The sequence below is a fragment of the Myotis myotis genome, unplaced genomic scaffold (assembly GCF_014108235.1).
Source record: "Myotis myotis isolate mMyoMyo1 unplaced genomic scaffold, mMyoMyo1.p scaffold_m19_p_3, whole genome shotgun sequence".
Classification (NCBI taxonomy): domain Eukaryota; kingdom Metazoa; phylum Chordata; class Mammalia; order Chiroptera; family Vespertilionidae; genus Myotis; species Myotis myotis.
The window spans coordinates 205,958,823-205,982,199 of NW_023416335.1; the positions used below are offsets into that span (position 1 = coordinate 205,958,823).

The 23,377-nt window shown below is 50.3% G+C and overlaps 2 protein-coding genes and 1 long non-coding RNA gene across 3 annotated transcripts in view; 1 reads left to right on the forward strand and 2 right to left on the reverse strand.

The window, feature by feature from the left end:
• Nucleotides 1-5,268, reverse strand: part of FOXRED2 (FAD dependent oxidoreductase domain containing 2) — a 16,511-nt gene extending 11,243 nt beyond the window's left edge. The window contains exons 1-3 of the mRNA XM_036300233.1: nucleotides 4,051-5,268; nucleotides 1,934-2,185; nucleotides 1,525-1,788 (exon numbers count right to left, since the gene is read on the reverse strand). Of these exons, the coding sequence (XP_036156126.1) occupies nucleotides 1,525-1,788; nucleotides 1,934-2,185; nucleotides 4,051-4,595 (1,061 nt within the window). The 5' untranslated portion in view covers nucleotides 4,596-5,268. The remainder of the gene's footprint in view (nucleotides 1-1,524; nucleotides 1,789-1,933; nucleotides 2,186-4,050) is intronic.
• Nucleotides 5,269-8,757: 3,489 nt separating this feature from the next.
• Nucleotides 8,758-21,410, reverse strand: EIF3D (eukaryotic translation initiation factor 3 subunit D). The gene is made up of 15 exons (XM_036298985.1): nucleotides 21,272-21,410; nucleotides 18,940-19,072; nucleotides 18,594-18,639; nucleotides 17,654-17,790; nucleotides 16,776-16,861; nucleotides 15,969-16,041; nucleotides 14,944-15,056; nucleotides 14,080-14,212; nucleotides 13,383-13,530; nucleotides 12,519-12,649; nucleotides 11,735-11,820; nucleotides 11,501-11,630; nucleotides 9,821-9,963; nucleotides 9,363-9,646; nucleotides 8,758-8,917 (listed from the first exon to the last, which is right to left on the reverse strand). Exons 2-15 carry the CDS (start codon nucleotides 19,060-19,062, stop codon nucleotides 8,904-8,906), a joined length of 1,647 nt encoding a protein of 548 aa, XP_036154878.1. The 5' UTR covers nucleotides 19,063-19,072; nucleotides 21,272-21,410; the 3' UTR covers nucleotides 8,758-8,903.
• Nucleotides 21,411-21,524: 114 nt separating this feature from the next.
• Nucleotides 21,525-23,377, forward strand: part of LOC118650642 — a 52,141-nt gene continuing 50,288 nt past the window's right edge. Inside the window, exon 1 of the long non-coding RNA XR_004966037.1 lies at nucleotides 21,525-22,016. This is a non-coding gene — a long non-coding RNA (uncharacterized LOC118650642). The remainder of the gene's footprint in view (nucleotides 22,017-23,377) is intronic.

Genomic DNA, 23,377 nt, shown 5'->3' on the forward strand with positions numbered 1-23,377 from the left:
AAAGATGAGGATCTATAAAGCAGTTCTTCAAAATGCAATCTACATATATAAAAATCCAGTGACCCAAACGCTGTAATGACCGGAAAAACCAGTGGCTATGCTGCCCACTGCAGCCAGCGAACGGCCCGATTGGGGATGGGGCCAGGCGACCAACGTCCCGCAGCACCTCTCCCTGGCCGGCCCCACTCCCAATCCGCCGTTCCCACCCAGATCAAGGGCGGGGCAGCCGGCCAACCCCGCTGTGGCCCCTGCCCCTGGCCAGCCCTGCCCCCAATCACCCCTATACCCCAATAGGGGGCAGGGCCAGGCGGCCAACCTCCTGCAGCCCCACCCTTGACTGGCCCCACCCCCATCGGCCCCCCACCCTGATTAGGGGTGGGGCTGGCTGGCCAACCACCTGTGGCCCCTCCCCCAGCTAGCCCTGTCCCTGATGGGCCGCCTCACTCAGATCAGGGGCAAGGCTGGCAACTACCGCCCATGGCCTCTCTCCCCAGCTGGCACCACCCCCGATCGCCCCCCGCCCCACCAATTGGGGGCAGGGCCAGCTGGCCCACCACCCCTCCCCATGGCTGGCCCCGCTCTCAATCAGTTCTCTCACTCCAACTGGGGTAGGGCCTGCCAGCCAATCACCTGCGTCCCCTGCCCCGCAGCCAGCCCAGCCCTGATCGGTTCTGATCAGGGCAGGCTAGCTGGTCAACCTCCTGCAGTCTCCTCCTCCCAACAGGCCTGGCCCCAATTCTCCCCGATTGTGGCCAGGCCAGTTGGACCCCACCTGTGCATGATTTCACGCACTGGGCCTCCAGCCATAAATAATTTTGGCTTCTAACATTTGATTGAGCAATAGTATATGCCAAGTAGTTTTCTTTCTTTCTTCTTTTTCTTTCTTCTTTTTCTTTTTTTCTTTCTTTCTTTCTCTCTCTCTCTCTCTCTCTCTCTCTCTCTCTCTCTCGCTCGCTCTCTCTCAATGCCCTTTACTGGAATCGAACCCAAGACCCTTTGGTCCGCAGGCTGATGCTCTATCCACTGAGCCAAACCTGCTAGGGCCCACGTAGTTTTCTATATTCATCCTCACAATAGGCCGATGAAAAAAGAAACTATGATCCCCATTTTTGTGATGAGAAACTGGGGCCAACCATGGTCAAGCAACTCTCCCAGAGCTCACGAATTTGGTAAGAAAGATCCTCAGATTGGCCCCAGAGCCTGTGCTTCTGGCCACCATCCTGCCTTCCAGCAAATTCACCTCCTGGCCCTTGCCTTCCCACCTCTCAGGTGGAAGATCACAACAGACGAAGACTCGCTGCTGCCGTGCTCCGAGGGGGAGGGCCTCAGGGCCACCTGGGACCCTTCTCAGTGGACAGAGAGCGCACACCCGGGCGGGAAGCCAGGCGGCAGCCACATCCAGGCTGAGGACGGAGGCCTGAAAGCCTGGCGCTGGCACCGCCGGACGGGGACGCTGTTCCCCCAGGGGGCGTCAGAGGAGTTTGTATGAGATCCCATCCCAGGTACCTCCTCACTTGGACTCACTTATTGAAAATGGAGAAATCGAACTTCCAGCCCAGGCAGCGGATGACGCGGTCGTAGGCCACGCGCATGGCAAAGTTGTCGCTGTCGTCCTGGGGCAGGGGGATGGCCTCGGCACTCTGGTTGCTTTCCTCCAGGTAGAACTTGAGGGTGATGTGGAGCTTGCCCTTGGGGTCCTTCACCACCGCCAGATCCGCCAGGTCGGACTCCAGCAGCCCGTCCAGGGACTTCAGCTGGTAGGTGTCCAGCAAGCCGTTGTTGACAGCCCTGGGCCCAAGGAACATGCAGGAGAGAGATAGGAGTCTGTACGGGTACGAGGGGCTCGGAGGATGAGGCGGTTCCTCTAGCTGGGGTCAGGGAGGCTTTAGAGGGGCTGGAGTACACGGCACAGCAGGGCGGCTGCGTGGCATACCTGAGGTCTCCTACGTAATGGGTGGCCCAGGACAGCCGGACTCGGGAGCGGCTCAGCATGTGGACAAAGTTGGTGACGCCCAAGATGTTCTCTGCCGTCTCAAAGGCCGAGTTCCCTCGGCCCAGGATCAGCACATTCTGACCCACAAAGTCCTCCGGGTCCACGGACACAGACTCGTAACCCTCCACGTACTCGGAGCCGGGGAAGTCCACCAGGTTGGGGACTGACAAGCCGGTGGCGACAAGAAGGACGCTGCAGGTGGGGGACAAGGGGAAGCTGGCTTAGTCTCTTAGCTACCAGACACTAAGGAAAAGTCACTTTTTGGACCTGCCACCTGGCTTGTCCACCTGACTCAAACTGCTGGCTCCTAAAAGAAAACAAGACTATTCATTCATTCATCTGATTACGGATCCATCCCAGTAGACGTGAGACTTTACCCCTATCCCTCATTGAGCTCACTCCAGCGGACACAGTTTCCTTTACCCCTTACTGGGATTGTACCAAATATGAGAATTTGACTGACAGGAGAAGGTAGCACCATGAGAAGTCAAGTAATTCATTCAATTCTGAACACAGCAGTCAGACCAAGTATCACCCTCAGTGATGAGAAGGAGATCTGATGTTCCTACTTTCCCCTTTCTGACTTGCTTGACAAATGCAGACATCTGTTGAGGCTTAATCTCTACCAGACTCGGTACAACATGTTTTACGTGTCATCTTACAGCTCCAAGCAACCCTGATTGACGTTAGCTGGCCTGCTTTACAGGTGAGGAGACACAGGCCCACAGCTGGCGTCCAGAGCTCCAACTCAGCAGGGCCAGACTCGACCACAGATCAGCAGGATGCCCAAGTCCTGCTCTTTACATTGGTGGGTTTGCAGCACTGTCGAGGGCAGCTGGGGAGCTGGATCCTGCCAGCCTGCAGAAGAATGATTTGATCGCAGGGGGGTTTCAAAAATCGAATTGGAAAAAAAATCCAATTGGATAGCCCTGTAGAGGGGCATATGCAGCCCCTATCACTGTGTCTGCTGACTCTTGTCCACGCTGCTCATAGCTGACTCCCCTACACTGTCGCACAGCTGTTTAAATGCAAGGGTCAAAATGGCTCATCCTTCTTTCCCTGGGCTGTAAGAAGCAAGGAGCGAGGCTGGGCCTCTGCCAAAACATAGGGGAAGATGAACTCTGATTAGCACCTGCTGGGAGCCAGGTGCTCAGCTAATGGCCAGGAAGTGAGAGGCAGTCTGGTGCAGCTGGAAAGAACAGGGCTTCGAGGTCAGGAAGATAGGAGCTCAAACTGCAGCTTAAAGGCTGTGTGGAGCTTTGCGCAGTGGCAGTATCAGTAATGCAGCCAATGAGGTTTATCCGAGGCACGATTGTTGCTAGTTGAACTTTTCCCAATACAAAAAAGAAACAAAAGAAAAAAGCCGTGTGACGCAGCACCAGTTGCTGGGCTTCTCTCAGACGCAGTTCTTCGTCTGTGAGATGGGAATCAGTGACCCTCTCCCATAGGGCCCCGGTGAGGCTGCAACAGCGCAGTACAGTCTAGTTCAGCCGTGGGCAATCTACGGCCCGCGGGCCGGATCCGGCCCGTTTGAAATGAATAAAACTAAAAAAAAAAAGACCGTACCCTTTTATGTAATGATGTTTACTTTAAATTTATATTAGTTCACACAAGCACTCCATCCATGCTTTTGTTCTGGCCCTCCGGTCCAGTTTAAGAACCCATTGTGGCCCTCGAGTCAAAAAGTTTGCCCACCCCTGGTCTAGCTCATGACTCTGAAGCTGGGTTGCCTACAGGACATTAAGCTTCCCCGCAAGCTAAAACCGAATGCTGGCACCACTGCCTGTAGGGCCTTCGCACTCTCGTTCGGTTCTGAAATCCCACTGGGCCCCTCTAACACTTGCTAGATCCAGCATTTCCCAGCCTGTGTTTTGGGGAACACTAGTTCTGGGAGATGTTCTACAAACGGGTTGTGTGGGTACGCAAGCTTAGGTAATGCTAACTAACTACCCGATGTTGCTTTCTCCCATTCCTCCCCCACCCACCGGCCACACAGGAAGTGTCAGTGCCTCCAGGAAAGGCCCAGCTTCGGGTGAGCGCCGGACCCCGTTCCTTACCTGCACCTGTATTCCTGGCCCTTCTGGTCGGTCAGAATGAAGTAATGGCCATTCCAGGCCCGCCGATCCTTGTCCAGGGTGACGTGGGCAATGGTCGTGTTGTACCGCACGCGGAGCCCCAGCCTGCCTGCGAAGTCGCCCAGGTAGCGCACCATGTCGCCGGCGTCGGGGAAGTAGGCCCGGGAGTAGCGTCTGAAGAGCAGCCGAGGGTCATGGCTGAGCAGAGAGTTCCAGTCGTGGCGGAGGTTGAACTCGGCGTTGGTCCTGCCCGTGTACCGCTTGTTGATGCTGATGAGCTTGCGGTGCCTGGGGTAGCGCGTGAAGAAGCTGCCGGGCCCCGAGGCGCGCTCGAACACCACGTAGTCCCGCGCGGCCCGCTGCAGGAAGTAGGCCATCTGCAGGCCCGCGGGCCCCGCGCCCAGGACGCAGTAGTCCCGGGGTGCGGGCGCCCGGGCCTCAGCGGGGTGCAGGGTGAGAGCGGGGCAGAGAGCCATGGTCAGGAGCAGCCCCGGGGGCCCCCACACCGGGGCCACCGAGAGGCCCATCCTGCGCCGACCAGCGGGGTGAGGCGCGGACCAAGGTTGGCCCGAGGCCCTGGGAATGAGTGAGGACGGGGCCTGCCAAGAGGCAGAGGCTGGCCTGGGCGCTCGCGGCTTTTGGGGTGGAGCCAGCACCAGATCTCAAGGACTTCTGAGCTCATCTGCTATGGTTTCAAGCTTGGATCTGGAGCTCCCTCCAAAAATCCCCAACCCCTCGGTCTCCTTCAGGGCCCCGGTTCCCGGGGGCGCCAGCCCTCTTCTTGCCATGGTGGTGAGAAGGTGGGTGCTCCCCTATTTTCTCCCTAATCTGAAGGATGTCCAACAGCCCTCGAGCCCTCCCCCGGCTAGAGCCTGGGGGCATGTCTCTTCAGCCACAGCTCTGCTCTGGGGCTGGAGCCCGAGGAAGGCGTGGCCCGCATGGACCCACTCCGGCCAGGTGCCCGAGCCTCCCCGGTCACGCGACAGAGATGCCCAACACACCTGCTGCCACGCCGGCGCGAGGCCGCCCTCCTGCTGGCGCGCACCCTCTAGGAGGCGCTCCCCGCGCGTGCGCAGTGCCCACGACCGCGGCTCCGGCCGCCCCGGCCCGCAGACCCTACCCCCTACCGAGGGCTCGCCCCTCGCAGCCGCTCCGCAGGCAGCGCGCGCAGGGAGGCCGGCTGGGCCCAGCCCGCTCGCGCCGCGGAGCCGCCCCGCCCCTCCCCTCCCCTCCCCTCCCCTCCCGCCGGGCCAATGGCAGGGGGCGGGGTCACGTGCGCGGCGCGCCGCACGCCGGACGGTGGGCCTGCGGGGTCCGTAGGCGGCGCGGGGGCCTGCAGGTGCTGCCTCGTGGGGTGCGGGGCGCGGGCTAGAGGTCCCCCCCAAGCCCCCGGTGCGGGCCCTTGTTTTCAGCTGTGCCTTTTCACTTGGGAGGCGCGGGAGCAGGTTATTCTTGGGGGTAATTCCAGCTCTTACATTCCACCGTGAATGTAGCTAAAGCCCAGTTGGCTACCCAGGTTTTGGGGACTGGAAACCAGGTTGGTGAAGCCAGGACAGAAAAACCAATTAACAGGTTTTTGCTACTGTGGACTAAAAAAGGGATTCTACAGAAAGTAACTTCACAGGTTGATCTGATAAGTTCCTAACTGGCCAGGTCAAGGTGCATTCTTTAGTAAAAGGTTTCTCTTTGCCTTAAGCAAGCCCTGTCCATTGTTTCTGTGCATCTAGGACTAACACACCTTTGAAATGCCTTTCAGACCCCTCAATCCAAACCACCATCTAGAGAGCATATACTCTTAACTATCCTGTATCTTGCTTTCCTTCCCCTTTAATTCCAAATGCATAAAAGCTGCAAACTGTCATTCTGAGAAGCATTTTTCTGTCTGTTGAGATCTTGCTTCCAGGCATATCCTTATAAAAATTTACAGGTTTGAAAGTTCTTACCTGGCCCTAGCCAGTTTGGCTTGGTGGATAGAGCGTCAGCCTACGGACTGAAGGGTCCCAGGTTCGATTCCGGTCAAGGGCACACGCCTGGTTTCAGGCTCGATCCCCAGTAGGGGGCTTCCAGGAGGCAGCCAATCAATGATTCTCTCATCATTGATGTTTCTCTCCCCCCCCCCCCTCCTTCCTCTCTGAAATTCTTACCTGGACACTACAAAGATAGTCTATTGTTTTTTAAGAAACATTCATGATTGACTTGATCTTTTGCCAACCAGTGAGGTAGCCAAAAATTCTGTTTACAACATTTTGTAGCCACTGGCCAAAACCTCTATAGGGTTAGAGTGATTTGCTTAAGATCACACAGTTAAGAGGTGGAGCTTGGAATGAAAATCCCCTTTTCACTCAATTATGAGCTCTTTATAAAATGTTTTTTATTCATTCATGAATGTTTTGAGCCTGGTAATGTAAATACAGTGGCCTATGATAGGCCAGTATGACACTAAACATAAACCCACTGCTATTACACAGCAGTGGTGTGGCTGAAGTGGAGGCACAGCACGTGGAGGGTAACAGGATGATTGTAGCTGGCCTCCCAGAGGTGGGATGTGGATCCTGCATGAGATTATCAACTTGGAAACAGAATAAAGTAGGTAATTCTTTCATCAAAAAGACTTATGAAAAATATGGCAAGCCTCACGTACAACCGAATCAGACAAAGATGGAAGAGGAACTTATAGAAGGAAAGAGGAAGGGGACGACTGCCACCAGAGCTTTCTGTAGGGTTCTCACAATGGCATAGGATGCAAGAACGCTCCCTTAAACTCTAGCTCCTCCCACAGACCCCAATCAATTAAAATGTGTCATAGCTTTTATCAAGACTGACATGGACAGAACATAGTACATTTGAGGGAAGTACAGGAACCTTCAAGAGGCATTAATGTGGCCCAGTGAGATGGAACTGAGGGTGGGAAAGCAGCCATGTCTAGCGTGGAAAGAACTTTACATTCTAGCTTTGCATGGCTGGAGCTGCTTTTCATAAAAAATAGTAGCTGAGCCCAGCTGGCCTGGCTAAGTGGTTGAGTGTAATTGAACTAGGAGGTCAGTCGATTCCCAGTCAGGGCACATGCCTAGGTTGCAGGCTTGATCCCCAGTGGGCAGGTATGCAGGAGGCAGCTGATCAATGACTCATCATTGATGTCTCTATCTCTCCCCCCCTCTTTGAAACCAATAAAAATATATTAAAAAAAAAATAGTTGAAAACTCTCGTCTTCTCTGACCTCTCAGACCAAGGAAAGCGCTAACAAATGCCACTTATCTATAATTTTCATGGCCTGTATCAGCATCAGAAAAAAGCACCATTAGAGCAGAAATGACCTTATTCATTACGATGACCTCAGTGCACTCTCCAGTATCTGAGGGCATACAGGATGCCCTCAATGAGCATCTGTTGAATGAACACTGAAACCAGACAGGCGAGGCAAATACCTAACCAAAAATAAAGTAGGGCGGTCTACTTCATAGTGGTTGTGAAGATCTGAGAATGGGAGCTGGCAAATAATGAAGTACCTAAAATAGTTGCTGGTCTTATCTGGTGAGTAATGGGAAATTAGGACAAGGAACTGCGGCAGGACCTGGAAACAAGGCTGAACCTGGACGTAGGCAGCAGGATGCTAGCCAAGGCTTTTGAGTTAGGACTGTTTTCAGCAATCAACTTGGTGGCCGCAACAGGACAGATGAGCAGGGGATAGATCAAAGAAATGAAGTATTTGGAAGCTGATGCAAATGTTTTGTTGGCATGAAACCAGCTTCCACCTGCCCACTTGTCCCAGCAAATCCACCTGGATTGCATCAGGAGTCTGCAAGAGGCAGCTTGCTATTAGTTGAATTTTGAAAACCCTTGGCACTTGTCACACCACTTTCACCCGTCATTTTTATCACACTACCTACATTGAAAACTCCCTAAGAAGCACGTTTATGCTCTTTCTAATAACTCTAACAAAGTACGATACATTTTGCTTGTTTTTTAAGGCACAATTTTGATTAAAATTTAGAATGTTACTCAGAAACTGAGCCTGTTTCCTCATCTGTACAGTGGTATCACTTCCACCAACATTGTAAGTTCGGTGTCAGGCTCAGATATTTCTAGAAAGCTTAGTACAATACCTGGCAATGTAATTACTTCATAGTCCCAAGAACAGAACACTATCCTTTAATAAAAACAGCGCTCTACTAAAGTAAGTTTACATATCCTAAACATCTGTAACTCTGATTTATAACACTGCTTTGAGTGCCAGCTTGAGAAGGTCACAAGCTCAAGCCAAGCTTGAAAACAATTGACAACCTTTTGATCCCCACCCAGTGGAACGTCAGACCGAATCTTCTGAGGGCGTCTCCAAGAGCAACAAGCCCCACCTCAACCTCCAGAGACTGTGCCCTGCTTCACCTTTTACTAGTGACTTGTGTCTCCAAGGGCAGTAGTTAGGTTTGGCACATGACCATGGACTTCTCATGTGGACCTCTGTGGGACCTCACAATGAAGTCTCCGGGAACAGATGATTTCATGGGTTCCAAGAACAGAGAAGTCTAGGGCATCCACCCTCTAACAGGATGATAAACTCAAAATGCTCAAGAACAAAGGCTAGAACCCAGAGAACTCCAGGAAGGAACTTCTGTATCTCCCCTTTCCTCTCCCAAGGGCTACCTGGAGAAGGAAGAAGGGCTGTCAATCAAATCATAATGTAGGCATGTGTTGAGGATAAGAGACTAAAGAGACTTATACTTTATTCCATCTGTCAAATTCCAGAGTGCAGGTATTAGACAAACATTCCGCCAGGAATCGAAGGCCCTTCTAGGCTCGGTGGATTTACACAATCCAGCTCCACATCACCGTCTGGCTTAAGTTTCTTCCTCTGAAAGATACAGAATGTTAAATGAGAAACTGGTGAACTGCTTATGATTTCAACACCTCCAGAAGTCAAGTCTTTCAGATCCTCACAGCGCTGACATGTTTCCTTAAGTCCCCAGCTGGTGAAGCAAGAAAGATAGCTTAAACCCATGTAGCTAACCCAGAGCCTTTTCTCCTTCAGCCCACTGGCTAACTTCAGGGACTTCCATGGTCTTTCTCTAGATGCTTCCTCCTCACCCAGCCTCTAAAAGACCCCCTCCTTTCCACCCCCTTCATGTGACCTACAGGCTCGTGAAGCAAGTTCCCGGAGTCAGACTGAACGCCACTCCAAAGTCGGTCATGTCTCAGGGAGCCCTCAGAAAGTTTACATCAAGGTTCAGGAGCAATAGAGCTTGGTCCCTGGGCAGCCTGCCGCTCACTCGAGACTTCAGAAAGAGACTTGTACAAACCTTCCTCCTCCTCCTCCTCCTCTTCCTCATCCTCATCGTCCTCGTCGGAACTGAAGGTGCCGTCCGGCAGGCTGTAGACTCGGATGACCTGCTTATTGGGGTCCTTGAGGATGAGGTACTTGCCCTCCTCCAGCTTCATGCAGATGTCGATGACGCAGCGCAGGATGCCCCAGGCGTTCTCTACGCTCAGGTTGATCTGGCTGGCAAACTCATTGGGCTTGAACTGCTGGGTGCCCAGGATGACGTGGCGCGAGGAGTCTTTCACATGGTACCGGGACACATAACTAGTGGGGAGAGTGGGGTGTTAGTAACGGGGGCAGAACCAGGGGACAAATATCAGTTAAATGGGGACACCTGACTTTTTCCAAGGGAAAGGGAAAAAGGCGAGCCCTTGTCTCCCTGCCCGCAGACACCTCCTTCCAGAGGATGTGTTCACAACTCCTGGACAAGAATCTCACCCAAGCTTGAGGTACTCGGATCCAGCCAGCAAAGCGCAGCAGGTCCATCGGGCCAACTTATAGCTGTTGTTCTTCAGCTCGGTGGCAATGACGGCCCCTCGCTGGGAGTCCAGCTTCTGACGCCAGTCAACACCATTACAGTGCTGCAGAAGGAAAGCCCAGTGTCAGGAGCAAGGTGAGCCTGGCACCCCCTTTGGCAGAGAAGGAACTCCCTCCTGGGCTTGGCTAGCGAGTGGGCCAGGCCGTAGGTAATCAGAGGTAAGACTGTTATTTGCCCTGGCCGGTGTGCTTCAGTTGGTTGGAGCGTTGTCCTGTGTACCAAAAGGTGCAGGTTCTATTCCCGGCCAGGGCACATGCGGGGTTTGTGGGTTTGATCCCAGATCAGGGTGTGTGAGGGAGGCAGCCAATCAATGTTTCCCTCCCCCTTCCTTTGTAAAAAAAAAAATCAATTAACATATACCCAGGTGAGGAAAAAAAAGATAGATCAACTGGGTGGGCCTCACCTAACCACGTGAGTCTCTTAAATGTGGGTGTAGAGCTTAGAGACAGAGGAAGTCAGAGAGTCAAAGCACGAGAAGGATTTGATGCTGTTGCTGGTGTGAAGATGGAAGACAGGGCAAGGAGTATGGGTGGCCACTAGGAGCTGAGAGGCCCCAGCTGATAGGTGGCAAGAGAATAGGGGACCTCAGTCCTATAACTCGAGGAACTGAATTCTGCCGACTAGAATGAGCTTGGAAGTGGTTTTTCTTCCAGAACCAATAGATGAGAATTCAGGTCTGCTAACACCTTTGACTTCAGCTTTCTGATATTCTGAGCAGGGAACCAAACCACATGAGCTGAACTTCTGGCCTACCAAACTATGAGCTAATGGATTTTGTTTTAAGCCTCCAACTTTCAGTTAATTTGTTACGGAGCAAAAGATAACTAACATAAGGCTGTATAAAGAAGCAATTATAGCAAAAAGAGTTGTGTAGGCGACTGACCCAGAGAGAAGGATCCACGAGAGATAAAAAAGAGTGGAACCAGCACAGAAAATATGTGAAGGAAGCTGAGAAATGTATAAGACCAGAGTCATGCACATAGTGACACAGGGAAAAGCTACAACGCCAAATGCTACAGGGAGCCATGGTGGAAAGTCTAAAAAAAGGCCACTGGCCCAGAACTAAGGCTACAGCCAATCTTCCAGCAGGGCTGGAGACTGAGGAACACCTGGGGGGAGCGTCCGCACACCCCACCCGCAGCATTAATTGCTAACCCTTGGCTCTAATGAAGGCAGAGCTCAGTGCCCGCTGTGCTTCACATCACTGGCCACTCCAACGCAGCCTGGCCTTGGAGCTGCCCTTCGCATTGAGAACTCTTTACAGCAGCACCCAGGAGCACTGCCACCCACTTCAAATTCAGGCACGTAAGCTGGGTAGCTGCAGAAAGGATAACAGTCCAACCATCATGGCACACCAGTGGAGAGAGCAGAAAGAGGAGGAAAATCGAAGAAAGCACGTTCCACTTGCAGTGTGTTCTGCAGAGCCAGATAAAAGCTAATCTTTGAATTAAGTGGAGGGAAAACTCAGAAGATAAAAATCTCGGTAGCCCTTCAAGTAACACGAGGGGAAAACAAACTAGCCTGAGACAACACGCCTTGCAGACGTGGGGCCCCAAGAGGGTGACAGAGGTGCGCCTCACCCTGGAGTCCCACTCGTTGAGAGTCTTGATGTTGATGAAGGACACTTCCCCATTGGCTCCGGTCATGACACCATCATGCTCACAACGGACAATCAGGTCAATGTCGTCTCCAAGCTTCCACCTGCGGTACCTGCAACGAAGAAGCAACTTAGTTGGTCACCTCAGACCCTAAACTGCAGGTATTTCACCCCACACAGGGTCGGGTCTGTGCACACCCCACCCGAGGTGACATACCGGTATGCAACAGAGGCGATTTCATTCTTATCCATGTCGTCTTCCACAAACGGGTTTGGGTTGGGGAAGTTGTACCTTTCTTTCCCCTGCAAAGGTGACAAAGGTGTTACGAGACAGAGCCAACTTGTCGCCAAGCTAATCGACCAGACTCTGAAACACTGCTTAGTTACAGCTTAGGCTGGGTTCCTGGGGCCCTTGAAGGGGCTGAGCTCATTGCATGCTGTCTGCCTACTTACCCTCTCCGAGCGCAAGCACCCCATGAACTACAAGATGCTAACAGCTAGTGTTTACCAACAACTCCTTACATGTGTCGACTGTGTGCTCCATGTCTCTCATTTAATTAGCAACCATGCCTCTCCCAGCTCATTTTTCTCAATAGCACACATCTATAAGTATTTAGGGTTTACTGTTTTCCTCCTCCATTATAATGAAGCTTCCCAGGGGCAGGAACTTGCCTCCGGAACAGTGTACTTGTACCCCACAATGCAGTTGTCAAATAATTGATGGAACCCTTACAATGTGCCCGTGTGAGACAAGTATTAGTGTTCTCTGTTTAACAGAGAAGAAACATGCCTAACATTACAAAGCTATGAGGTGTTGATCCAGGGTTCAAAGCCAGGCAATGTGACCTCAAAGCCCAAGATTGACACTCCTTGGAGACAGGTAGGCAGCCTATCTGTCCTGCTCAATCGCACAGGCCCAGAGCCTATGACCAAGCAGATGCTCAGGAAAGCAGTTGTAGTTGCCAAAAGGCAGAGCGTGCCCAGATGCCGCCCCTCCTCACCATCCTCAGGCACTGCTGGGAGAAGTTGTGGTTGATGTAGGTTGCTTCCATGGCCAGGTTGCGGGGCGAGTTGAAGGAATTACCTTCATCTTGAGGCGGCTCGTTGGCTGTCTCACTTACTGTCAGGAGGTCTGCAAAAGTGGCAGCATGGTCACCCACCCACAAAACAAAGAACCACTGATGACGTCACAGCACCACAGGGAGATGTGGTGATCGAAATGCCCCCCGCCAAACAAATGCCGTCTCTTACCATGGGTCTCCCAAGGTGGGGCAGTAGGGGTACCAGGGGGAGGGCTCTAACATTACATTCAATCACAGTGTAAACATCTGTCCCTTTCCAAGCCTTTTGGGTTCTTTAAGAGAATGTTTGATTTTATCAGCTTTCAACAAGGACAAGGCCTGAGGTGCACAATATAATTTACTGTTTTGTTTCACTGCTGAGTGACCTGATTCTCAATCATGGCAGGTATGTGTATGTTTTATACTCTTTGGTATAAAACATACACGCACATATATTTTTCTTTTATAAACACACTGAAATATAAATAACCCATCAATTAAAAACATACACATCAATACTAAAGATGGTAAGGAGAGATGACAGAAGTCACAAAAGTATTATTCAAATGAGTAACATTTGGAAGCATGATTTTGGGGCGCTGTGAGGACTCAATGCTGACGCCCCAAGGAGGGACTGCAGCGACAGTTCCTTCTCCGTGCCTTTGAGGCTGGGAGGGGTGTGACAAGCTGTCAACGCCTGCAGGGAGACAGACCATCTGCCACCCCTTCTCCAGCACCAAGACACTGCTCTGAGCCGATGGAAACATTCACTGCCCTTGTGCTGTTCCCGGAAAGGCCTCTTACCAAAGTCAGAGTTATCCCTCTTGTCAAAGAAGAGCTTGGATCCGACTCTCTGGACGACAATGTCCCAGGAATACACGGAGCGGGTGCAGCTCATCAGTGTGGCCAGAATGGCGTCGGTGGCAAACACATTCCCCTGGGTTTTTGCCAGCTGCAGAAAGGACATAAGAGAGGAGTGAGGACACCCTCAGGCCTAACTGCCATTCACACCGAGGGGAGAGGACTCCTCAGTAAGAAGCCTTCAGAGCCACACCCACACGTAACACGTGCACCTCTAGCTGTCTGAGCAAGGCTGCAGCCATCAGCCAGTGGGCTTCTGGTGGCAGTCACCATCCCGGGCCAGGCGGGTCTGTAGCTCAATGAGCACTTGGCCATGTTCCAGGAAAGCACTGCTCGGCGCTTTCTGCCATCCTCACCCCAGTGGCATGTGCTAAGTGCATTTACCCCATTTTACAGGGAAGAAAATGAAGGTCCCAGTAAGGTGGAGCTAGGACGCACGTAGAGCTGGGATCTGAATCCAGCTTTACTTAACACCAGCATTCATGGTCCAGCCAGCAGAGTGCCTTTATCTCCACCACCTCCTAAGTCCGATTCAGAAGACTTATCCAGAGGGGTTTCTAAGCCCTCTGTTCTTTCTGGGCCTTGGCTGTGAAGCTGGTGGCACCCCTAACAGGTGGGTGAGCAGTAGAGGGGTGCACACCTTTCGGATGACGGGGTCGTCTGTGGTGGTGACGGTGTGGAAGATGCGCTTGATGCTCCTCAGGGGCTTCTCGCTCCTCGTGGTGATGCGGTCGAAGGCTTTGTCATAGTATTCCAGGGCCCCGCAGCACTCGCTGTAGGGAGAGTGGGCAAGACATGCAAAGTGAGGGGAGACCACCTGCTTTTTCTGTTACGCCTTGGAATCTGGAGTCTTACCCAGAAGTCTAAGATGTAAGAAGTGAAAAGAGTATCCGACTAGAACAGGAGATGAACTCTCACGGCTCACTCAGGTGCCTGTTCCCTTAGCCCCCAATGTGGCTCCAGATAATAGTGTGAACACAACCGATTCAGCTCAACCTCCCCATTTTAAAGGCGGGAGATGAGGACTGACAGGCATCCAGACGTGCTGATGTTGAGTCTGGCGCTTCAAGTTATTCCCACTCCGTGCCCTGTGAGGTAAGGAGCTCTCCAAAGTGTCAGGAAAGCTTTGCTGGTCCTGAACAACTGCTGTCTTTCTCCTTCTGCCAAAAGAGCTATATAACTTCTCTTTTGCTCAAGATTCCAGGAAGCGGAAAGAAACCTGGAATTTAGTATCAGCAAATTTCTTTCTGCTTTTGCTTTGCTCCTGTTCTCCTGCCAAAAAGAGCTATACAACTTATTTCTTTCTTTTGCTTGCAATGCCAGGAACTTCAATGCGATCCAAAGTTTATTACCAGTAAACTGCTTTCTTGCCACCTTCCCATGATTATTTTTGAGTAAGTGGCTTAAATCTTTTTTGGAAATACTAGGGCTTCAGAAAAATATTCACCACCAGCTGGTCCACCCACGTGAGAGCATGATGGAGGTAGTAAAAGATGCCACTCACATGTCCTGTGGCTCTGAGACTTCCAAGTAGCGCATCTTCATTAACTGAGGGAAGTCCATTTCCTCTTTCACCTCCCAGTCACTACGAACTTCAACCGAAGAGTCTCGGGGTTTCTGTCATGAAAACCATGGGAGGGAAAAGAATTACAGCCAGTGTAAAGCATAAGCTAAAGGCAGGTTAATAGTATGAAGGGCTTTTATTCAATAAATATGTCTGGAACATTAATTACGTGCTGGCTGTCTTTATAACACAGCACCCCTGACTCTCAGGAGCTAACAATCTAGAAGAGGACCGAGGGATCAAGAGTTCAAAAACAAAGGAAAATTCCTTCCCTCGATAAGATGTCACCAGGGAACAGCAGCTCTTTATATTTCACAAAGGAGCTGTAGCAGCCCCTTTAGATTTCTCTCAAGGTATTAGCTATCTATTCTTGACACAGCAAGCATCTTATTTAGCAAAATGTAACTTCTACAATTGTAACTACACCCTTGCTTACATGTGTCTTCTAGTCTCACAATGTCCTCACAAACATTCGTACAGGAATGTTCACAGCAGCATTCTTCATAATAGCAAAAAGTGGAAACAACCCAAATGTCCATCAACTGGTGAACAGATAAACAAAACGTGGTCCATCCATACAATGGAATTCGGCAATACAAAAAAATTAAGAACGGATACATGCTACAACATGGATGTACCTTAGAGATCACACATTGCAGGATTCCATGGATATGAAAAAACGGACAGAATAGGCACACCCAGACACAGAGACTAGAGTAATGGCAGTCTAGGGTTAGGGGAGACGAGTGACTGACTGCTAAAGGGTACAGGGCTTTTTAGAGTGATGCAAATGTTCTGAAATTGACTACAGTAATGATCGTACAATTCTATAAATATACTAAAACCCACAGAATTGTACACTTTGCATGTTGTTTAGTATATGAATTATATCTCAAAGCTGTTACAAAACCAAACAAATAAACAAAATCAAATGCCCAGATAGAATTCTGGCACGAATACGCTACCTGTGATTTTTGGTCCCATTTCTGCCTCACTCCAAACTGTTTCTGAAATTTTTTCTGCAGTCGTATGCGTTCTCTGGAAAGACAGAAAAATTGTGCCTTCAGTGCAGATTTTTAAGAAAAGTGAGGGCTTAATAAAGAGGAACAAAAGAGATGATCTCCTTTGCTGAATGGCTGGTAGGGCATATTGTCCTCAAATACTGACCAGTTCTATTTTACTCCATCTAGAGACTGTCCACTGGCAGCCCCAACCTGGGCCAGACTGTTCCATGGCGCAGCTCCAGGAGGGCTCATAGGACCCAGTGCGAATAGGGCCCCTGGAGTTGTGCTCCGGCAGAGCTGAGCCTAGGTAAGCTCCAGAGCAGGGGTCCTCAAACTTTTTAAACAGGGGGCCAGTTCACTGTCCCTCAGACCGTTGGAGGGCCGGACTACAGTTAAAAAAAAAACTATGAACAAATTCCTATGCACACTGCACATATCTTATTTTGAAGTAAAAAAACAAATGATTTCGGTGGGCCGCATGTGGCCCGCAGGCCGTAGTTTGAGGACCCCTCCTCCAGAGTCTCTTATTTGCCTTGGTTTCCTTCAGCGTGTATGTCCACTGTAAATAGCTTCTGGCTCGTGCTGTCTGCCTCGAACTGAAACTGGCCCTTAGGGCAAAATGTCATGTTGAAGCAGTGGCTTAGCCTGCTTAGGAAGGTGGTTTTGTTTGCAATAGTGGGGAAGACAACCATTTTCCTCTCTGGCCGAATGAGTTCAGAGTGTTTATTCCTGGAAGAATGCCTTGTCCTGGCAGGCTGGGAACCTCACCTCTCTTTCTGCTTGGCGCTCTTAGGCAGGGTCTGCAGATTGAACTGCAACATGTTCCGTCGATCTTTGTCTCTGCGGAGATTACGCTGGGAATTAGGAAAAAAACATCCATGTTAAAATCTTTAAGATTTGGCTACAGTAGGAAGTGCTTCATGGGAGGTCATTAGCCTAAGTTCAGAATGCCAAATCCAAGTTGTACATTTTATTCTTATTATTTTTTAATGCTTTCTTGATTTTAGAGGGAGGAAGGGAGAAACATTGATGAGAGAGAACATCAATTGGTTGCCTTGGAGACTAAACCCGTAACCTAGATATGTGCCCTGACTGGGACTCAAACCCACGACCTTTTGATGTATGGGACAATCCTCCGACCAACTGAGCCACACATGCCAGGGCCAAGCTGCACATTTTACTTTGCTTTTACTCTAATAATCAACAGTCTGGGGGTTTAGTTAGTAGCTTAGATGTACGTTCACACAGATGTACTATTTTACCGAAGTAAGTTTACTGGCTCTTTATTAGAGTGGCTGAGTTTGCCTCTTTATGTAATGAGATGTGATCCAACCGGACCATCTGCTCAATAAAGTCTGCAGTCTAGCAATTAAGTCAGGCAATAGGCACAGATACACCTTTTATCTGGCACAAACGTCATTCTTAGCACAGGGGTATTATGTCCTACCTACTGGTCAACAGAAATCTAAACCATTTAAATGCATCCCTGGACCTAGTCAAGTTTACTTTACATAGTTTGTCACTGAGGAGCTCCCTAGGGTTCACCAGAGGACCCATAACATGCTTTCCTCTCATCAGTACTCACAGGGCTGCACTTTTAGCAGATGACAGCCCTAAGGTGGTCCGACTGCTGGTTCCTGGCCTACCTGTGCAAATCGCATTCGATTCCGCTGGTAGGCGGTCTTCTGGGTGCGCGCTGTGTCCACCAGCTGGAAACTCGTTTCATCCTCCTCGTGGAAATAAGCATACTGACTTCCACCACCAAACTGAGAGGAGTACTTATCTGGAGGCAAAGGGGATAGTGTGTAACAACCGCCACCTACAGACTTACAAATACACACCAGCTTAAAGCCCTGCAATTTAAGTGTGGATCCCTAACATTGGCTGGGAGCATCGTAGGCATGCAGACTCACAGCCTCACCCAGACCCACTGACTCAGAACCGCATTGAAAAAGGATCCCCAGGTGATTCATGCACATTTAAGTTTTAAAGTCAAGACAGAATCTGAGGAACTCAAGATAAACCCATTCCACTCTCTGCCTTAGTCTGTAAGAATATGAGTTAAAATTTATTCTTGCAGGAGGCAAATATGGGATTTAAGTACTATCACTCTCATCATCTGGTGCCCAAGGCAGGCATGTCTAATGGCTGCCCTCAGACTCAGATAATCTTAACTTACTATTCCAGAGAGCCACTTCCAACTATCTCTGATAAAAAAAACCAATTACTGTATCAGTATCTTAAACCCAGGAATTTAAAACTGGAATCCATTGCGTGGCTTCACCGGTTCACTAAACCCCACACAATGAAATGCAAAATGGGAATATAAAAGGGCCCATGGCTCCTCAAAAATGGGGGGTGGGTGTGGGATTCCCACTATAACAGGTAAAACTTCTTCAATAAACAGTCTAACTTTTGGGGCTACTTCCAAAAAATGTGGTAGTGTCCACAGTCTAGAATAAGCTCCTAAAACTATGTATTATCAGCATCTCGTCACCATTCTGGAACACTTTCAGGTGGAGGTTATCAGAAAAAGTAACCATTTTCCCAAGGACCTGATTGGGCAGTCAGTCAGAGAACACTTACTCGTGTACCTCTTATCTTGGTATGTGGTGCCCGTCCAGTCTGCAACCTAGTAAGAGCAACAAGGGAAGACAGAGCACACAGGTCAAGCAGGCAATTTTCTGTTGACCCAGAAACCCCCCAAAGCGAGACACAGAGTGGGAAAGCAGCAGGATCGGCTCACAATGCCTTTGTAAGTGCCCAGCTCTCCTATGACTCCTGGAGGTACCCAGAGGCCATAACCTTTCTCAGCTGGTGTCCCCGTAAGGAACACAGGAGTAATGCTTTTGAGAGAATAAAACGGAAATGAACTCATGGAGGGTAGCAGCCACAGATTTGAAGATTCAGACTCCTGCGGACAGACACGTACCTTTCCCAGCCGATCTCCTTTGCTGAATGGCTGGTAGGGCATATCCCGAAACTGCTCGGGGACTGCGCAGGGACCCCAGCCTGAGGGGTTGTCCTGGATCACGGGTGTCATGAACTTTGCCATCTTCTAAAACCTTAAATATACAAATACTGTAAGTAGCTTCATGAAGAAAAGCCTAAAGGTAAAAAAAAAGCCTATTGGAGGAAAGCTAAGACACAGATTAAATTAAAAAGCAACATATGAATTGGAACCTTCAAATCTTAGCTATTCCTTTGTTTTCTTGTAAATAATATTGTGAATACTTGTAACTGATAAGACTACTAACAAAACTGCTTTGCTACACTTCACTGACATTTTTCCACTGTAACATCTTTCAAAGGAGTCTGCACCTCATGCTTGGTGGGGTGTCATATCTTAATTGGCAGTTTTTCTTTCTTACTGTTATACAGATAATGGTGCTACATAAAATAACAGTGTTTCTTAAGTTTGGTGGTGTCTCAAAGATTTGATAAAATGCAGTAACGTTTTTTTCAAGTGTAATTACTATGTCCAGGTTCTTAGAAACACTTTCACCGAGACATAAAATATTTAGCTTCCCTAAACCCATTTCTTCATGTGTAAAGTAAGTTCGTTGTTTTATTAGTTAACACACACAGAGGTTCTTTCATTGTAAATGCTACACGGTTACTATTCAGACTTGTAAAAATACATCTACTCAGAGTGCTGAGGAAAATAAGAGTCTGTAGGTATATCCTGAAATTCAACTTTCTTTTCTTGTTCTTCCAATAGTCTGTCAACGCAAATCCTTATGCAGAGCAAGTGGACACAGAGCTAAGCCAAAGGCCATAGAAGTGGCCACACCTCAAATGTTCATAGGTATTTGAGTACCAGGCATTGTTCTCAGTGATTACCACGCATATTCACTAAATCCCCCCAACCGTCTGAGGGAGGGGCCAGTATTGTCCCTACTTTTCAGAAAAGAAATGGCCCAAAGTCATAATGCTGGTTGATGAAAAATATGAACCCGGGCCGTCTGGCTTGAGTCCATACGCTGCCTAATGCGACAGCTCCTCTCAGGAGGGTAAAAACCAGGGCTTCCCAACGGATGTTTTAGGCAGTTTCTATCAAAAACCCTCTGAATGTGCTCAGATGGCGAGTTCCCAGAGGCAATCTCATTATACAAATATTTCTGGAGGCCAGAGAGCAACCAGGGAGCACAGGATACTGAAGTTAGTAAGGAGACGAAGGTTCCTGCAGAGGTGCTGGCAACTGGAGTTGGGCGACAACGAGAGAATGAACTTGCAAGCTCTAACCGCCAACTCTGAACTTAGGAAGTTTTACTACAAAAAAAGGGCTGGAGGGGAGGGGTGGCAGTCGCAGAACTTAAGTATTGGGCTGCTACTCAGTGTCAGGCACTGTGCTGGAGACCTCAACACCACTGACTCTCCCACACCCCACTTTAGAGAGAAAAACTTGTAGCTCAGCCAAATCAAGGGGTTGATCTACCCATCATTTCAAAATAGACCTGGTCCCCAGGGCTGTCTGCGGTAAGTCCAGCATTCTTCCCATCCTATTCTGGCTGGAGAGCAGCCTGAAAAGATCTGGGGTTTCAGGCTGTATTTAACAGCACAACAACGATGTCTCCAAATCACACTTTTAAAAGTCGGCTTGACCTGTCAGCTGGAGGAGGAAACAGGCCCAGGGCTTAACAGGCATTCCTCCTGGGGGTGGAAGTCCAGGTTTTCACACGTGCGAAATAAGTGAGCAGAATGGAACAGGTAGGACCGACCGAGCCCTTCAGTTAAAATGGCCTGACAGCCGGGCGGGCACCAACAGGGCAGACAGGGGGCCTGGTTGCAGGCGGCGGCCGTATTGTGTAATTATCGCCGTCCCTACAGGTCGTGCCCCATCAAGCCCCGGTGGTTCCGATCTGAGCTCAGACATGCTCCATCTTAGCTTCTGCTTCACATTAAACTAAAGGAAGGAAACCTTCAGACTGGGAACTCCTCAGGGCAGGCCGAACACCGACTCGCTTGGCATTCCCAGAAACTCAAGCTTTGGCCACTTAAAAGACCCGGAGACCCAGCTGGGTCAAATGACATTATTAAATTCGCTCAGCCCTCGTCCACTAAGCGGAGTTTAGAGCCAGGGACCTCACGCACCCCGCACGCTGGACCTGGGCCCCGGAAGGAGGATTCCTGCCACTTCCAGCGGAGGGACAGCGGCAGCAGGAGGGGACGTCCGGGGGGTCTCTTCCGGGAGCCTCTGAAAGCCGGGCCCAGCCCAAGCCGGCTCCGGAGGCCCCCGGAATCCTACGGAACACGCCACTCACCTGCACGGGCCTCGGCCGGCCCGGATGGCGAAAGATGGACCAGGCCAAACGGCTCGCTACCTGCTGCACTCCGAGGCGACTGGAAAGGAGGGACGGTGCGCGCGCAGTGACCGGCGCCGTAAACCTGACCGGCGCTGCCGTAAACTGCGCTGCCGCTTTCTTTGGTCTCGGCGGCGGAACGCGAGTCGTAAAGCGAAGGCACACCGGAAGTTTGTCACTGCTCTTTGGGAGGTGGCTTCGTTAGCCTTGTCGGCTCTTAGACACAAGAAGGGTGTTTACAGTTACGCCCGGGGGCGCCCGGCGACGCCCCGAGAAGGCGTTTAGGTTTATTGCAACGTGGCAGCCGGGCCGTCAGAGCCGGAGGCGGGAGCGGCTGACGGCCCCCCTGTGTCCCACAATGCCTTGCGGGCCGTTCGTCCTCTCAGTACGCAGTCGCTCCGGCCTTCTCTAGCCCATCACGTGATGCGAGTCTCACCGGCAGGGGGAAGTTGAGCGTCCGAGGCGGATTTTATTGTTATTCTCCCGCTCCCCCGCCCCCGTCTTTTCCAGTTTGGGAAACCGCGGTCTAGAGCTGTCAAGCGACCTGTCCAGCCTGCTAATGTAGTTCTCAAACTTTACTGTCCGTCGAGGATGTCGGGAGCCCTCATTTGAAAAATGCAGACTCAAGTATGTGGAGCCCACGAACGGGCATGTTAAATCAGCAGCTGTGATGCTCAAGTGGCCACTCAGGAAGCACCTTCCTACGGTGGGCGACAGTGCTGCCCTTCCCGCAGCTCCCAGCTACGGCGTTTGTCCTGGAATCTTACTGGGGAATTTCAGAACTTTGAAAGCGAATCTCTTGAGGGCGCGATTGTATTCAAACCTCAGATCCTCCTCTACCCTGTCTCCTAGGTTTCCCTTGTCAGTCTTCCAACCTGTCTCCTTTATTGGAAAATATATCGCTATGAGATCTGACATCTGCTCTTGACTGCCCCTTTCTAGCTGGGCCTCGCTTTCCTCAGCTATCCTAGGAGATAATACTAAGGAGGTGCTGTGAGGGTAAAAGGAAAAGTATGTAAATCCACTCGCCAGTTGGGTGAGCTTGGGCAGGTTATTCGATCTCTAAAGCGGCTTGCTTCTCTGCAAAATGAAAATGTGAATAGCAGCACCTGTTTCCATAAATTGCCTCCCAATCTGCTCACCTTCCAATTCTAATGTTTTTTTTAAAAATATATTTTATTGATTTTTTACAGAGAGGAAGGGAGAGGGATAGAGAGTTAGAAACATCGATCAGCCGCCTCCTGCACACTCCCCACTGGGTATGTGCCCGCATCTAAGGTACATGCCCTTGACCGGAATCGAACCTGGGACCTTTCAGTCCACAGGCTGACGCTCTATCCACGGAGCCAAGCTGGCCAGGGGTCCTAATGTTTGTTAATGGGACCCAAGGAATGGTACTCTGTGCAAAACCTTTTAGTTATCAGTACTAGTCCCTTTCCCTTCTGCAACCACATTTAGTTCTCTACTAAGTCCTCTTTGTTTTTCTTTCAGAATCCATCTTGAACGCCATTTCCCCACCACCTCCAGCCTTGTGTCTGGACCCTTAGTGCCCACTCTTGCTCCTCTAGGGTTACCTCTCACGTGGTGGTCAAAGCTCGAGTTACTCCCTCAGGGAGGTCTTCTCTGACCACCATTCCTAAGACCGCTGCTCCTCCCGCCACCCCTCTTCACCCCCTCAGTCTGCTCTGTCTTCCTCATAGTACTCATCACACTGAAATATTTTTGTTTCCTTGTGTAGGCTCCGTCTCTGCTTCTAGAGGGCAAGCTCTGTGCTGGCAGCAACTCTGGCTTATCTAGAACAGTGCCTGGCAATACACGTGTGTTGAATGGATGGCTAGAGATTTTGTGAGAATTAAATGAGAACATGAATTTAGCACCTTACTCCGGGCACGAAGTAAGCACTCAGTTAATTTAGTGTAATGGATATCAATAGTAAATTGTAGTGTTTTGTAAATTACAAGGGGAGATGTAGCTTTTCTCAATTGCTTAGATCATGTCTCTCCCCTAGGGCCCACAGGCCATCTGCCACAGTCTCTCTCTCATGTCAGAGTTTAATCATCTTTTTCA

Coding starts and splice junctions, on each gene's coding strand:
- EIF3D (XM_036298985.1), bottom strand. CDS start 19,062: ATGGCAAAGTTCATGACACCCGTGATCCAGGACAACCCCTCAGGCTGG. Junction 16,862..17,653: donor ATCGAATGCGATTTGCACAG/GTAGGCCAGGAA, acceptor CCTAATTCCCAG/CGTAATCTCCGCAGAGACAA. Junction 15,057..15,968: donor AATGGGACCAAAAATCACAG/GTAGCGTATTCG, acceptor TTTTCATGACAG/AAACCCCGAGACTCTTCGGT.